General features: G+C 38.4%; 1 protein-coding gene across 1 annotated transcript in view; it reads right to left on the minus strand.

Moving 5' to 3' along the window:
• LOC125486940 (probable G-protein coupled receptor 139) overlaps window positions 1-10,036 on the minus strand; it is an 11,944-nt gene extending 1,908 nt beyond the window's left edge. Inside the window, exon 1 of the mRNA XM_048616506.1 lies at window positions 9,910-10,036. Coding sequence (XP_048472463.1) covers window positions 9,910-10,036 — 127 coding nt within the window. The remainder of the gene's footprint in view (window positions 1-9,909) is intronic.
• Between the last annotated feature and the right edge of the window lie 7,443 nt (window positions 10,037-17,479).

The following is a 17,479-nucleotide window of genomic DNA, read 5'->3' on the forward strand; positions in this document are numbered from 1 at the left end:
TGATGCTGCTTGGCCTGCTGTGTTCATCCAGCCCTGCACCTTGTTGTAAATGACACACTTAAATCAGTTAATCAAGTTAAAAGATAAAGATGATCTACGAATTCAAATTACTAAATAAAACATTCTATAAACAGACATAAAAATGTAGCACTGTAATAGAAATAGTTAACGGTGGATGGGCAGTTAATGACAGAGAGGTGGCAAACATAATAAATAATTGTTTGTTTGATCTTATTCTGTACCAGACAGCTCAAGAAACATGGTCATGTTAAACAAAAAAAAAGCAAGATTAGCAATGAGGTAAGGATATTTTGAATAAAAATAGATGTATTGCAATGAAATAAATAAATCAAAAGAGGGAATAAGACTGTGGTCTACATGCAGCATAAAGGTACATAGACAAGATATAGCAGTCCCAAAGTTGCAAGTAGGTTTTTAATCATGTTCGAGAATGTGTGCCAGAGTGGATGCATGAGTAAAATGAGGGAATGTGGAGTTAGGGGACAAGTGGCAGAATGACTTTCTGTCTAGCATGAAGACAGAAAATAGAGCGTCTAGCCAAGGATAATTATTCCAGAGGTGGGAAGTTGTGTTCGTGAGGATCAGGGATGGCATCACATCTTTTCACAAATTACATTAATTGTAGGGTAGATGAGTCCAAAACTAGAGGGCATAGGTTTAACGTGAGAGGATAAAGATTTAAAAGGGACCTAAGGGGCAACTTTTTCATGCAGAGGGTGTGAGTGTATGGAATGAGCTGCCAGAGGAAGTGGTAGAGGCTGGTACAATTACAATATTTAAAAGGTATCTGGATAGGCACATGGATAAGGAGGGTTTCAAGGGACATGAGCTGAAAACTGGCAAATGGGACTAGATTACTTTAAGATATCCAGTCAGCATGGATGAGTTAAACCGAATGGTCTGTTTCCACTATGTACAACTCTATGTTTTTATGACTCCAATAATTTTGATGCTGGAATCAAGAACACAGGTTGTAAATTTGCAGCTAACAAACAGTTAAGGAGAAGTTAGAGATAAGCACATTAAGGAGAACAGATTCAATGATCGTAACAGCGAACCTGATGAGAAAGATATTAAGGGCCACTGAAAGAAGAAAGATATTGTCGTTGTCTGCCTTGAACAAACTGCCACCTTTTTTGCGTTGTGTACCTGATGTAATCACTATTAACATTGAAAACATTTTCAACAGCAAAATGCTCACTCTTTGTCATTGATTATGTCTGAAAACAACGGAGGCAGACTCATTGAGAAAATATTGCAGAAATGACATTTTATAACAAAAGGAAAAAGAAATCCTTTTTCACTCCAGGGACTGACCCACGTTCAGTATTATGCTACAGTGACCAACACTTCCAATACCTTCTCTCTCAGAGTCTCCTGTACTGATCACTGACTCGGCTGTACATTATGTACCGCTAAAGGAAATAACTTGATCAAAATCAATGACACTGAGAGTTACAAACATGCTTATTGTCTTTCTAAGCAATTTAACAAAAGTACAAATGTAATTCATGAAATTTGACTGATAAATTAAGATATCACTGATCAGGATGTGGGTATAGATCATTTTTGTTTGAATGGCATAATTATCAAATAAGACTAAAATGAAAGAATGATTCCTTATCAATGATTTACACATTTCAACACTCAAAAAAAATCCAGAAACTGCAATTTAAAATGAAAAAGAACTTTATTTTCCATTCCAGGAACTGACCCACATTCAGTATGATGTGACAGTGGTAAACACTTACCAGGAACACCAATGACTGCAAGAATTGTATAATATGCTTTCTTGATAGTGAGAAGTGTTTCCATATTTTTCTCTGTGAAGTGATCTGTCCCTTGGAGCTGCCGACAATCTCTGTAAATTAGACTCTGAGGCAATATACTCACAGAGCCTTAAATTTGTACTTCGTGGCATCTCCATGAGGGAATTGACATTGCACAATTGTTCAATGTAGCTTCTTTAGAGACAAGGAGAACCTAACTGTGGTAAACATTTTAACTCATTATTATGAGGGAATATATTTATCACTTAGATTGAATAGGAGATTCGGAAAAAATGAACAATTTTCATCTCATTAATTTGCTAACTCAAATTGCAAATTGCATTCTAACAGCAATAGTTTTAATCAGCACTTCACAATGCATAAGAGGCCAGAATTCATGAAAATCTGATAATTTGGAAGGATCTGGGACTCAAGATGGTCGGGGTAGGAGGTTTTAAATTCTAGATGAAAATATATCTGAAGAGTCAAGCTGAAGTTTAACCACAAGAGGACAGAGCGGTTTAAAAGAAAGAAACAAAATTGAGAGACCAGAGAGAGAGAGAAATACTTGGGAGAATATAAGATCTATCCAAACCTCTCAGAAGAGCAAGGGACCTGCTTGTGACATTAACTAACCTCAGTTATAAAAGCAGGATGAAATGAAAATAACAGAAATCTTTCACAGGATATGAACATAACTGGCCAGGCCAAGATTTATTGCCCATCCCTCGAAGCCCAGGGGTACTTGAGAGCCAACCATATTGCTGTGGATCTGGAATCACATGTAGGCCAGATTGGTAAGAACAACCAATTTCCTAAATCTAATAACATTTTAGATCTAAAGGATATTTATGAACCAGATGGGTTTTTCCAAAAACCAACAATGGTTTCATGGTTATCGTTCAACTGTTTTTAAAAATTGAATTTAAATTCCACCATCTGCTATATCAGCATTTGAGCCCAGGTCCCCATAGCATTATTAGGGTCTTTTGACTAATAATGTAGTGATAATACCACTAGACAACTACCCTTAGACACAACAGCAGCTGAATGCAAGGGCCACAACATAACAACACGAGACAAAGCATCAAAGAGCAGACAAAAGTATTTTCTCAGTATTGTTAAGGCCATATTGTAGTTAACTGTTTAATTAACTCTTTTAAGTGTGGAGAAAGGTTTGATGATAGCTATACAGGTGATAGTATACATGGACTTAGACCTCCAACAGGTATTTAATAAAACACCACACAACAGATCTGGGTGAAAGATTGCAGTACAGGGAATAAGAACAGTGGAAACATAGATATGACAATGACAGAGATGATAATCAAAGCAGTGATGAATGTTTGGTTTTCAGACTGTGGAAGGTTTATATGAAGGTTTTACAGATATTGGTGTCAGGAACCTGTGTTCTTTTAGCCTTTATTGGTCAGTGCATTGAGTATAGGAATTGTCACGTTGCAGCTGTACAGGACATTAGTGAGGCCATTTTTGGAATATTGCATTTCCATTCTGTTCTCACTGCTATGCTAAAGATGTTGTTAAACTTGAAAGGTGCAGAAAACAAATACAACAATCTTTCTGGGATTGGAGGGTTTAAGCTATAAGGCGAGACTGAATAGACTGGGGCTATTTTCCCTACAGCATTGGAGGCTGAGGGGTGATCTTATAGAGGTTTATGAAATCATGAAGGGCACAGATAAGGTAAATAGCCAAGGTCTTTTTCCCAGGGTAGAGGCATCCAAAACTAGAGGACATAGGTTTAAGTTTAGAAGGGAAAAACATAAAAGGGACCTAATCAGCAACTTTTTCACGCAAATGGTGGTGTGTATATGGAATCAGCTGCCAGATGAAGTGGTAGATGCTTGTATAATGACAACATTTAAAAGACATCTGTGTAGGTACATGAAAAGAAAAAGTTTAAAGGGATTTTGGCCAAATGCTGGCAAATGGGATTATATTAATTTAAGATATCTGGTCAGCATGGACGAGTTGATATGAAAGATCTATTTCCATGTTGCTCACTTCTATAACTCTACAAGTTAATGACAAAGACTCTTGCGTCTGGGGCAGAATTTCAAAATTGTGGATGCTGCAAAACTTGGATGTGTTGTGAACCATGAGGAGAATACTGTTGCATTCATCTTCAAAATGACATTGACAAATTGGTGGAATGGACAGACAAGTGTTAGATGAAATCTAATGCAAGAAAATATGAAGTGATTAATTTTGGTAGAAAGAACATGGAGACACAAAATGAAATTAAAAGTAATGAGTTTATTCTTCAGTCATATAGGGTGCTGCTGTGATTATATCTCAAGTACTGTGCACAGCGTTGGTCACCTTGTTTAAAAACTGTTTCGTTAGACTAATACCTGGAATAAGAAGAATGTCTTATGAGGAAAGATTGGCTAGATTTCGATCCACTGGAGAGAAGAAGAGCAAGAGGTAACTTGATTGAAATTTATTGTCCTGAATTGTGTTTCAACTTGCAAAGAAATTGATTGTCAGACTCAAGAATGGAAACCATTTGCATCCTGGAGACTGCTGCATATTCCTTTATCTCTTTAATGTTTTTATCTAGCTTTCCCTCTTCCTCTTAAATGCATCCTATTTTAAATACCAAAACGCTTTTTCAAAGAGACAACATCCTTGCTTCTGTGATGATTCCAATGTATTATATAAACATAGTCGATATGAAGCTGTCTCACTACTAATGCAGACCGAAATATATCTTAAAAGAATGTGGGATTCATCAGAGAATCAGATGAGCTTACTTGTTGCACTGAGATGGTTGGCAGATCAGAGGAATTAGCAAGAGTTGTCAGTATTCCCTTAGTTGGTATACTTCTTGATTCTGAGTCACAAGGGCACTACTGAGGGACAGCCGCAGGGTCAAGATAATAACTTTTCATGAGGTTTCAAACTGACGCCGTATCTCATTGGTTATGTGAAGGTAAAATATCCTATGGCACTGTTTCAAAGGAAAGCCACTGAATGTGGATGTGCCCGTGGCCTCTATCAATATCTCAAAACAGTTGGACTGATCGTGATCTCATTTTGAAAACAAATGTGTGAGTTTGCTACATGCAAATCGGTGTTGTGTTTCCCACTTTACAACAGTGAGTGCACTTCAACAGTACTTCATTGGTAGTAATGAGTTTTAAGATATTAAGTGATTGTGTGATTGTGAAAATGTTTATGAACAAGCTTTTCTTTAAAAAAGAACAAAAAGTGGAGTTGGAGAGACTGAGCAATGAAAATAATAGCAATGAGACAAAAACAATAATTTAAAATGTTTAAATGTAGCCTTGGATTGAGGTTTCTGTTGCATAAACAAGAGAGAGACACATTGTAAAATAGCATGGAAGGTGGTTTGTTATTTTCTGGTTTCTTTTCTCTTAGAGTGTTAGTATGGGTTTGTTCACAGGAAAATTAGTCAGCGGAAGGAACAAAAAGGAAGAGAATGTTGTGCAGGAAATTCCTTTTTTTTGAGGCTGGAGCACTTGACATTTCGTTGATTTAAACACTGATATAGGATTTTGCATTCTCTGGTTGGAAACTACCAACTGACCCAGACAGGGACATGTATCTGCAATGTTATCAGAGCCAGGGAGCTAAATGGCACTTGATCTTCAGTGGCAAGAATAAATCACACCTACCAGACTGTATTGCTAGCAGTGCTAATCTATAATCTTACTTGTGTGGAGTGTGTTATGTTAAAGAAGTCAAAAAATGTTTTGTTTTTGGCTAATTGTGGGTTAGAATCCCTACAGTGTGGAAGCAGGCCACTAGACCCATCAAGTCCACCCTGACTCTCTGAATGCTAGTCCAACCAGACCACTAACCTCTCTCTGTAACCCTGCATTTCGCATGGCTAACCCACTTAGTCTGCATATCCCTGGACACCATGGGCAATTTTGCATGGCCAATTCACCTAAACTGCACATCCTTGAACTGTGGGAGGAAACTGGAGCACACAGAGGAAGCCCTGGAAGACATGCGGAGAATGTGTAAACTCCACACAGACAGTCGCCCAAGGTTGGAATCAAACCCAAGTTCCTGAGGCTATGAGACAGCAGTGCTCACCACCAAACCACTGTGCTGCCTATTGGAATTACATTGTTATTTGGAGCAACTCTCGTCATAATGCCTAGTGTTATCTCTTACAGTTTTTTTACAGAACTTGCCTATCATGCCTATATGGGCGTCTGTCACATCTGACTCTATTCCCATTTTAATATGTGCCATTCCTGGAATAGCTCCAGTACTCACCAGATATATGCTAAAAGACCAGCATATCTGGTGCCTGTGCTATCTTGAAAAGACCACTGTGCAGCTGGTAAGCATTGACAATATGAAGCTACACTGCTTGGTCAAAGACAAATCTGAACGTGTCGGAGATGGGGAAAATAGTGTCACAATTCTCCAGCAGGGACTTGGAAGTCCTGGTGAGCTTTTCCAACAACTTTGCTTTTGTTCCTGATTTACAGCATCTGCAGTTCTTTCGGTTTTTATAGACAAACATAAAGTAGTAAGTATGGTGTGACTTCTCCAGTCCTGAAGAAGAATCATATCAGACTCAAAATGTTAGCAATGATTTTGTCTCCGCCAATACTGTCGGAGCTGCTGAGTTTCCCCAACATTCTCTATATTTGTTTCAGATCTACAGAATCCGCAGTATCTCGCTTTTATCACATGCGAGACAGTATCAAAGTATCTCTTGCAGTATTAAAAATAATATTATTCTCATGTCGTATTGCTTCTTTCATCAATGACCTTAAATCTCCTGATTCTAATTTGGCAGTTTTTCGAGACTCCTCAGGCATTTGCATACCCTGATCAAATCTCCTGTCAATCTTTACTTCGCCTTGAAAAATAATCTTAAACTTTCCAATCTATCAACTTAACTGAAGTTCCTCATCTTGGAAACAGTTGCACACATCTTTCCTGCACCCTTGGTAAGGCCATTGGTAAGGCCCTAAATTATGGTCCGAGCATTAGACACCATGCTCCAATTGTGGGTGAAATAATGTGTCATACAAGTCAACGTAGCATCTTGCTTTTCTACTTTCTGCCATTTTACATAAAACATAAAAATTTGTATGCTTCGTTAACCACTTTCTTAACTTTTACTGAATTCAGTGGATCTGCAGCAAAGTCCAATTGGTCCTGCAACCTTGATAAACTTACACATTGGATCTTATGCTGTTTTCCAAAAAGCATGACTAACTTTGCACTTCTCCTCATGAAATTTCAATAACCACTTTTTTGCCCATTTCACCAACATATTTATGTTTCTGAGATGCTCCACACTATGTACTTTAAGGTTCACAATGCTTCCTAGTACCCTTTTGAATTCCATGAGTTATAACTTTGATCATGAGTCTGTTGCAGCGCTCTTTACTACATATCCTTTGAAGCCCATGTAGCTCACATAAACCACATCACTCTCATTAATGGTCACATCTTGATCTTAAAACAATCTTCAGCAATATGGTTAAACAATCTGACTAATTTTAGACAGTGGATTTATTTTCACACATGTTTACAAACAAGGATTCAAAATTTGCAGAGATAGTAGGAACTGAAGATGCTGGAGAATCTGAGATAACAAGGTGATGAACACAGCAGGCCAAGCAGCATCAGAGGAGCAGGAAAGCTGACGTTTCAGGCCTAGACCCAATTTACAATTTTCCAATCATTATGCACTAACTGTGATTCTAAGTAATACTGTAATATTATGGTGAGTCCCTCAACCATTACCACATGTTGTCAAATGACTTTACAGGCAGTTTGACCGATACAACGTCCTTATTGATACCAGATATGTCGACTACTGCAATACCTTCACTTCAACCAATAACTGGGTCACATCTCCTTCCTCAGTTAAGAGAAACTACCATTTGTGTACAAACTATAGCATAGACAGCTTTTACAAATCTCTTGTTTTGTTCCTAATCATTTATTTTTCCTCTTACCTACAATGATTTTACTATTTATGTGTTGATAGAATTCTTGAGAATTTCTTTTCAGTGGTGGCTGCAAGCTGCTTTTCAAACTATCTCTTTACCAAAATCTCCAATTCAGTCTTGGAAACCCAACTCTCTTCTCCCCATCCCACTCGTTGATGCATTTCTGTTAGTTTCGCCTTTTGGCCACTAGATGGCACAGGTCTACAGTGAGAAGGGAGAGATGCAAAAGCGTCCAGAGGCACAATTTTTTCACACAGAGGATGGTGTGTCTGGAACTGGCTGCCAGACGTGGTCGTGGAAATGATTACAATTTCATCGTTTCAGAAGCATTCAGAATGGATAGCTTCGGATGGCAATGGACCAGATGCAAGCAAATGGGACTACTTTAGTTATGAAATCTGGGTAGCACTGGCAAGTTGTTTCCATGTTGCAGAGCTCTATGAAAGCAATCAGTAGCTTAAAATTAATATTTTAAATATGCAATAATGCGTATGGATAGCCCTTGTGAAAAGAGAAGATAATCATCGCTGAAGATCCGGCAGTTTTATGTTGCAGTGAAAAGAGCTGAGTGTTGCAGCTAGTATTGAAACCGTCAAAATTGCAGTAAAGAGAATTTGTGAGAGGAAATTTATATTTGGGTATAAGGAGCAGCAAATAATTTTTAAAAATTCAAAAAATAATTTTAAATGGTTTCAAAAGTAAGATTGGAAAGAAGTACGCTATCATTTGAAGTGATGGTAAACTTATTTTTGGAAGCATGTGTATACCCATTGTAATATCAAGTCACCTAGAAAATGAAATGTTTATGTGAAGTCAGAGTTGACAGAAAATGAGCTGGATGACTGGTACTGGATTCTGAGTTATTGGAGTGAAATTTCTCAACAACTATCCATACTTGTTCTGACAGATTTCAAGTATTTGGCCATCATGTGTATCCAGATGTGTGGTATTTCTGACATATAAACTATGTGTCTTGGATCAGAGTGTGTATCCAAGCGGTTCTTTTCCGATTTGGGTAAGTATAATTAAGAGAAGTCTCGACCACATATAAATGTTTACTAAGTAAGAATAATGATTATAATGGCAAAAATAAATGATTATAGTGGTAATAATAAATGGAAAAGAAAAGAGGAAAAGGAAGGAACAAGTCTCAAGACTGTCTAGAAAAAGCAACAAGGCTTATGTTCTTCTGACTGTCGGGGACCCCTCACTCGATGGCTGGTCTGGAGGCTTCGATTCGTTCTTAGCACATTTCACGATTCCGAGCCGAAACAAAGTCCAGCAGCAACAGCTTGGAACGAAACTTTCTCTCTCTTATGCAGTGTGACAAACAGCCAGCATAAATAAAGCAGATACAGCAAGACAAAACTGCTGGCTGGTACAGACAGCACAGGACGGGGAAAGAAAACGAAAGAACTGCGAATGCTGTAAGCCGGGAACAAAAACAGAAGTTGCTGGGAAAGCTCAGCAGGTCCGGCAGCATCTGCAAAGAAAAAAAATCATTTTGAATTAACGTTTCGGGTCCGGTGACCCTTCTTCGGAACGGGGTGAGAAAACATGTGCAGGTGTCATCTTCGGCTAGTAAAGGAATATTTGCAGGACTCATTCAGGGTCATGCAGCTTTTTAAGTATTATTCTAAACCTTCCCAGCATATCCCTCCATCCTGTCCAATCTATTTTCTCATGCAGCTGTCGAATATCATCATTAACGTTTGGCCCTTCGGCCCATCCTACATACTATGTTAGACATTTGAAGAGGCCGGTGTTCTTAAAACGAGCAAATCAGCTGACAGAATGGTGCAAACATTGGTATTTCTTTCATTAAGCTCGGAACGAATATGTTGTTGTGTAATAACTAAAACAACATAACAGGGGATTAAAATAAAAATTCAGTGACTAGATGTAAAACTGCATTCCTCTTGGCCACAGTGGTTGCAGATTGAGCAACTGTTACATCAATGAATAGGAGCTGGTTCTTTTCCTCTTGAGATTTTGGCGGCTTCTGCACCGGCAGCGGATTGAATGATCTCTCGAGCGAACGCTCTCTCGGTCTTGGGCAGTTACTTTGCACAGTCAATCGGTTCTCTGAAGTTGAGATGGGCCCCAGTTCTTGAGAGTTGGTACAGTTTCTTGGCTATGGCTACAGTCAGGCGCCTTTTGCAGAGGTGACATTCTGCTCCCGGTCTGTGCCAGCGGGGGCCGCTTCAGCGTGCTTCCTCTTTGGTGTTGCGGCCTCAGAGACAACTTTGGTGGCTGTGGAGTGAGATGCATCCCGTAGCTTCTTAGGAAATCAAAAAGCAGTGTATGGAACAAAAAACGGAAATTTGGCCTAAAGTTATATGATTTGTTTCCTTTTATAATTTTTGTAATTAAAATGGTGACTTACAGTATTTTCATAAATACATGTAACAATAATTTACTATTATTATTATTACCTGACTGAAAACAATAAGAAAAGCAGGACAATATCAGTTATAGGAATACTAGCTGAACATTAAGACTCACCAGAGCACCTACAGCAGCAGAGAGGATAGTAAATCTTTGCTGAATCAGCGATGAAATAATATAACATCAACTGGTCCATATTGGTGGAGTGATCCAATCCTTTTAAGGCTAGAAATTATCCTCCAACTTTATCACATTAAGTGATACAGCATATGATACAACATATGTCGGTGAAAAAAGTAAAACTTTCCAGTGATCCAACTCAGTTCTGTGGATTCTGATATTAATTATAGTCAGTGAATAAAATATGACCATAAGGAGTTGTTCACTTGAAAGGCCTGAAATGATCCCAAGATAAACATGCCCTGAAACCAACGTAATCCTGTTTGATTGTATTCCACCCTGTGAGGTGATGATTTATTCCTTGTGGTTAACTCTGTTTTAGGAATCTCCCGGTTTGACTGAAATGACAGTCGCTGGCACTTTTGATAAAACTGAGGAATATAGGTCATGTGTAAGTATACTCAGAGCAGATGGATTAACTGCAATGGGTATATATCATTGTAGAAAGTCATTTAGTAGATGCCCTGTGTTTTTATGGAGAGGCTGCATAGGCTGGGGCTTTTTCTCCTTGGAGCAATGGAGGCTAAGGCTATAGAGATTTATGAAATCACGAGGGGCATAGATTGGGTGAATAACCAAGGCTTTTTTCTGAGGGTGGGGGAATCCAAACTAGAGGGCATAGGTTTAAGGTAAGAGGGGAAAGATCTAAAAGACATCCTTTGTCACACAGAGGGTGTTGCGTGTCTGGAAAGAGCTGCCAAAGGAAATGGTAGAGGCAGGTACAATTACAACATTTAAAATGCATCTAGATGGGTATATGAATAGGAAGGGTTCAGAGAGATATGAGCCAAATGCTGGCAAAAGGGACATCAGATTGAGAGCCTAGTCAGTATGTATGAGTTAGATTGAAGGGTCTGTTTCAATACTGTGTGACTCTTTGACTCTATATGAAATATTAATGCTCAGTCCCGTGACAACATTCAGTCAGTTTGCTCATCCAAGAACATGTTCCCTTGATCCCTCTCCATGTTGCATGATTCGTTTTGCAGTGTCAATGGGTAATGATGCTTTTAGTTATGGTCTTCATAAGAAATACATGTTCAACGCATAATTGGTAGAATCCTCTGCATTATCAGCCTGGAACTTAACTGATACCCCAAATCTTGTTCCTATCCACTTAGCATGACTTTGCCTTTAATCTTTCTCGATTATTAGCCAATTCAAATTGCAGGAAATCAAATCAGTTTGCCATGACAAAAAGGGAAATAACTTAGACATTCTCATGTTAACTACTTTGGTAAAATCAAGAGCTAACAGAATACTACAACAAGATGTAGCAAAGCCCATCCAAAACTCTTTATTCTAAATTTCACAATTCTCACTCATTTCAATCCTTAGCCTCATATCCCCTTCGCCAAACAGGCTTCCATTATTTTAGAGGACGTTTTGCTTACCTTTGAAAAGTAGAATGAGAAAGTCAAGTACAAAATTTTAAAGATGATTTTATTCTCTCTGCTTCACATTCCAGTTCCTTCGTCTCATACACTGATTTGTTAAAGAGAAGCAAAAATCACCTGGCTGTGCTAACAGTCGATCCATTGATTTTAAAAAAAAAACGAATTAAATAACTTCATCGCGTTACATATCTAGATTCATCTGTTTCTTTTTTAAGCAAAGTTTTATGCATGCAGTAAATGCATATGATTATGGAGGACATCCAGACAGATAAAGTTAGCTACTGCAAACAGACTTCATGCGATTTGACCACGTTGCAACCCGATAGTGGAAAACGCCTAGTTGTTCTATATTTTCAAACATTGCATTGATCTTCATGATTTAGAGAATTGAGTTCAACCCATTTGTTTTAAATGCTCTTGAGGTGTAACAGAAAACAGCATAGCACAGTTGAACAAATATGCGGCTAACACTTTTAACAAAGGACAAAAACACCTAAGCAAAAACAGAAGTTGCTGGAAAAGCTCAGCAGATCTGGCAGCATTTGTGCAGAGAAATCAATGTTAACGTTTCGGGTCCGGTGACCTGAAGCGTTATTTTTGATTTCTCTCCACAGATGCTGCCAGACCTGCTGAGCTTTTCCAGCAATTTCTGTCTTTTTGTTTACAGCATCCGCTGACTTACAGCATCCGCAGTTCCTTTAGTTTTGACTAAAACTCCGAGTAGGCAGTACAGTTTCTTCATCACTATGTTTATCTTCCATCACAGAGTTTTAATGCATCATCTTTTAAACTTCGGGGTTGATGCATTATCATGTTTTCATTCGGTACTTCAAGTACATATGAATATTCCTTGGACATTTTTGAAACTCATTTCCAATTTTGGTTTCTCCTTTAAACATCTGATCTGCTGAACGTACTTCTATCCTCATTCTCCCTACATGTAACTTCTATATAATTCTATCCTTGATATCCAATCTCGAGCAATTTTTGAACCCAGCAATCTTGCTATTTTTTATTCTATTGCCACTGAAAATGTGAACAGGAGGCCCTGATGACTCTATATCAGTGGCCCTAGGGAGAGGATGTTTGTATCACTGTGCACACAGGACAGCAGACTGGGCTCTGTGAATGTGTGTCACCACGTCCTGGTCAAAGAAAATTGATTAATCATTGTCTGCATTATTGATGTCCAGGTTGGGGCGGAGTGCAGTAGTGGAGTGATGTGGAAGCAGACAATGTCCATGATATGAGTATATATAAGACACTAAAAAGACCAATTTATCAATATTGATGGATCTGATGGAGAACAGAAATACCACATTGAGATCTACACTTATCCTGACTGAGAATAGATTGATTATACTCTGTCAGCATCACTGGGCCTGAGTGAGAACGGACTAAGCACATTGTGTCTGTGTCATTGCCTCTGGGACAGAGCAGGCTAAAATGTTGCTTCTGCATCGCAGAGGTGGGAAAGTGCACCCAATATCTGCATTATTGAGATTCCAAAGTGCTATGGGGAGACAGAGAGTTTGCTGAGAAGAATGGCAGCATTTCTTGTATACAATGGTTAAGATATTAAATTAGAATTGATTTCTGATGCCTTGAGTTCTTCAATGCCTCTCATCGTAAAATGTATCTTGCAATTTGAGAAAAGGGATATTTGACCACACTCTTCAACTGCTCTCTGAATTTAGTTTGGATTATGGCATAAATGCATGTATTTCTGCAGCAACTCAGGAGCTGAAGCATGATTCCTAATCTGCTAACAAAATGAGGTGCAATTGCAGACACATAATGTGAATACCATAAATGAGCCCACACTGAATATACAATATGCATTGCCCACAAAAATATGAAATTTCCTGAAATCACAAATAATAAAATAATAGATTTCATTCGGTTCTCTATCTCTGTGTCTCTGAAGCTCACTGTATTGCTGTGAGCCCGGAGTCTACTGCGTGCTTTAGTGGATACCAAAATATGTCTGACAGTAAAACCAGTTAGCAGAAGAATCAGAACAAATGGGAGACATGGAGTTACAATGTTTTGAAGCAATTCGATTATTATCCGCTGCCATACATCAAAAACATCAAATGTTGTTTCACAAAACCAAGGTAAGTTCACAAGTAAATACCGGCCTGTGAGTAAAAAATACCACACAGTGTTTTTTAAAAAGCTCAACACAGTCACAGTTCCAAGAACCACAGCCACAGTTTTCTCAGTACAATACTTAGTTTTCAGTCTCTGGTAGCAAATTGCCACAAATCGATCAAATGTGAAAGTGACAGTGAACCAAAGAGAACAGTCTGTTGCTGCATAAACAAAACATGCATGGATATTGCACACAGGGAAGGATTGCATAAAATAAAAGTGTTTCCAATAAACAATAGGAATCTGCCTCAACATCAGATCAGTGATAAGCACTATTAGATCTGCTGCTGCCGTGGCCACCAGATAATGAGTTACACCTTTGGAGAGGCCACACTTTCCCTGTGATAAGATCCCAATCGTCACTGCGTTAACTGTAAGGAAGAGGAATAAACAGGTATATTAATCATCTGCTAGTTACAATGCTATAAGTCTGACTGATTAATTACTCTATCCATGGATATATATTAATATATCTGTGATATTGTTAACTGCTGTAAACAGGACCTGAATTAAGTAAATTCTCAATTATATGGAAGAGTTTATTTATAAAGCAAAAATAAAATGACCAAAAGCATTTTATAGATTCAATAAAATGATTGCAGTTCTGACAACTTTTTCCCTGTATTTGCAAAATAAAGAACATCATTTTCATATATAATATAATGCAGAAGAGGTAAACTGCAAATTTGATGATGTAACATTAAGCTCAATGTAGCGAGCTTAGAGTGGAAATTAAAATTCATAAAATTCATAAAAACATAAAATTCCATAAAGAGAAACTGTTCCCCTTGAAGTAAGATGGAAGAAGAAAATGCACAACTTTCTTGTAGTTAGAAAAGAAACATTATTGAAACAAGCAAAATCTTTTTCATACATCAAATGTTACGTTCTAGATGCACCATCTATGTGGTGGAGGCAGGATCAGTGTGAACAGGATTAAGGATAAATCAGACTGTTATCCAAAATGGATGAATATTCTGCGATGCACAGACAGTAAAGGTAATGATACCAATTTTACTAAATTAACTGATCATAACCTTATGTAAATAATGTCACTGATGGGAAACAGATTTCAGAAGTTTTCACAATGACACTGAGAGGTCTAAAGTTCTTCTTGCTGTCAATAAGCAGCTATTGGGTACGTATCTGAAGGAGTGCACACTATAAAATACCTAACAATTACCTACTACTACAAAATAGCATCTTGTAGAAATTTTTACAATAAGGAGGAAAACTGAACAGTGCTTCCACGATCTTAAAGATTCCCTTACCTGTAAAAAATGGTTGCAGTTCTATTACATCAAGTCATTGATTGGAAAGGAGTACACGGAAAGTCTAAAGAAAATACTTTTCAAGGTAATGCACTATTGTTATGATACCACACTATAGACAGTACGAAAAATTGGTTTGATATCAAGATGCTATTAAATGAGCTGACTTCAGAAACATTACAGTACGCCTCTAGACACACCCTGCACATGCATGTCTTGAACAGAGCATCAAGTATCTGTTTCTTTATCAAGCAGAGTTATGTTCAAACTTCAGATGGACATATTAACTGGTGAAATGTTGAAAGTGATGATATGCAATTCATTCCACTCAAAATATCAAAGCAAGTTCCTCCTGAGAATTAATAGCTAGCTCTGCTGTTGTAACCTTGCAAGAACTGCAACAGAATGGAATATATTATTCAGGAATTCATGTCTGCTTCCAGAAACTTACCAGCAATACCAATAGTACCAAGGAGAGGATAGTAAATCTTTTCTACTTCAAAAATGAAGAAAAGTATCTTGTCCATCACCCCATAACTCTTTCTTCATCCTTGCACTCTCTCTGAAGCCATTGGTCATTATTAATGCTGGTGACATTGAAATATGTTTTATAAAAAGAAGTGGAAATCCCTTTGGTGATTGTGATAGAATCCTTGGAGGCTGGCATTAATTTGCGTTAATGTTGAAAAACAACATTAGACAACTCAATCAAAACAATCACAATGGATTTAAGATGATGTGCATTTAATTTATTTAAACACAAAAAAATCTGAAAATTAAAACTATTTCAATTGGGAGAGTAAGGACAGTATGAAGGGAGCATAGACAGGGTTTTGGAGGAAGGACTGACCACAATGTTAATTTTTGTCTATTCACAGAATAACTCCAGGGCTGTGGGATATCTGCAACTACATTCCAGTTTCAATGGTTGGGTTACCACCCTGAGAAATCTTTCCAGAGGCTGACACTGTCAAGACCACCACCAGAAATGAAATTCAGCTAAGATCAAATGGTGGGTTATACGGCGAGAATGTTGTCAACAGAGCATGGTGCAATTGAAAGATGCATTCCATTGGCAGTTATGAACACTAGCACTGTATTGGGGCAAAAGGAGGGGAACAAACCCTTGAATAAGTTTATAATATCTTCCAGCCAAGCCCTATTGAGGTGGAACTACTCCATAATCTGTTCAAATTCCATATCTCTGTCCTCCGTATCCATAACGGTGCTGTGGCACAGCTCAGTAGAATAGAAAAGAGACCCCGTCTGAGCCCATGTGTTTCTGTAAACAAGCATTCTCCATCTGCTAATCCAGCAATCGCATCAATTGGGATGGGGAGGTGGTATTATTTGGACATTAAATCCTTGTGGAATGCCCTATCAGCAAATAATTGTGCATTAAATGTTGCAAAGTAGCTACGGGGCACTCTATCTCGTGAACCATTTTTCACCATCGCCCAGACACAGCAGGATGTCAGAACACTGACAAAGGTTCCATATTCTAAAATTAACTCCCTATCTCACCCATCCAACCCCTCACAGGACCAGGAACATTCCAGAAACAGAATGAGTCTGTATTAGGGAGTTTCCTTCATTATCCAGCACAAACCATCTCCAAATGCCCCGCCCAATGTGCATCTCACCAACAACACTACACCCCTTCCCACACAAGCACTCACACATGTACACAGCAACATTTGTCTACCCCAAACTCAGTCTTCCAACTGTGCATTTGCATTGTTGACTTTGGAGAGTCACTGACGGATCAGGAAATGCATTCCAGCCAAGAAATCTGAGCTTCAGTTGATTGACATCCCAGTTATGTCAAATGTTTCTTATTTGAATGTGAAAGTCTTCATAGCAGCAATAGCCACTCTCATAAGAAGGAGACAACTCTCTGCTGAGTTTCGTTGAGGGTCACCTTCATTGTGAACCCAGGATGGGAACTGAGCCTGACAGATCATCCAGCCAAACAGCTAACAGAGCTAACCAACACTTAACTGCCTAGTTGGCCGATCCAAAAAGGTTACCTTGTCTGTTTTCCAAACCTATCACTAAGAAAAGTTGAAAGTAAATGATTCACTTCGGGATCTTGTTTAGAATGGTTGTCACTTGTGGAGATGCTGGTGATCTGGCCTGTAGTCTAGAGATCCAGCTAGACACCGTGCTGCCTCATTTTAAAGAATATCATACCAAAACTGACAGTCAAGCAAATAGGTGAGTGGCAGTTGGTGGAACCTTTTCAGGAAGGAGGGCCTCGGGGCAGTGGACATGCCTGCCAACAGGCATCCAAGGAATATATTCATATTGATTTCCACTCAGCA

Source organism: Rhincodon typus, chromosome 35, assembly GCF_021869965.1.
Source record: "Rhincodon typus isolate 14 chromosome 35, sRhiTyp1.1, whole genome shotgun sequence".
Lineage (NCBI taxonomy): Eukaryota > Metazoa > Chordata > Chondrichthyes > Orectolobiformes > Rhincodontidae > Rhincodon > Rhincodon typus.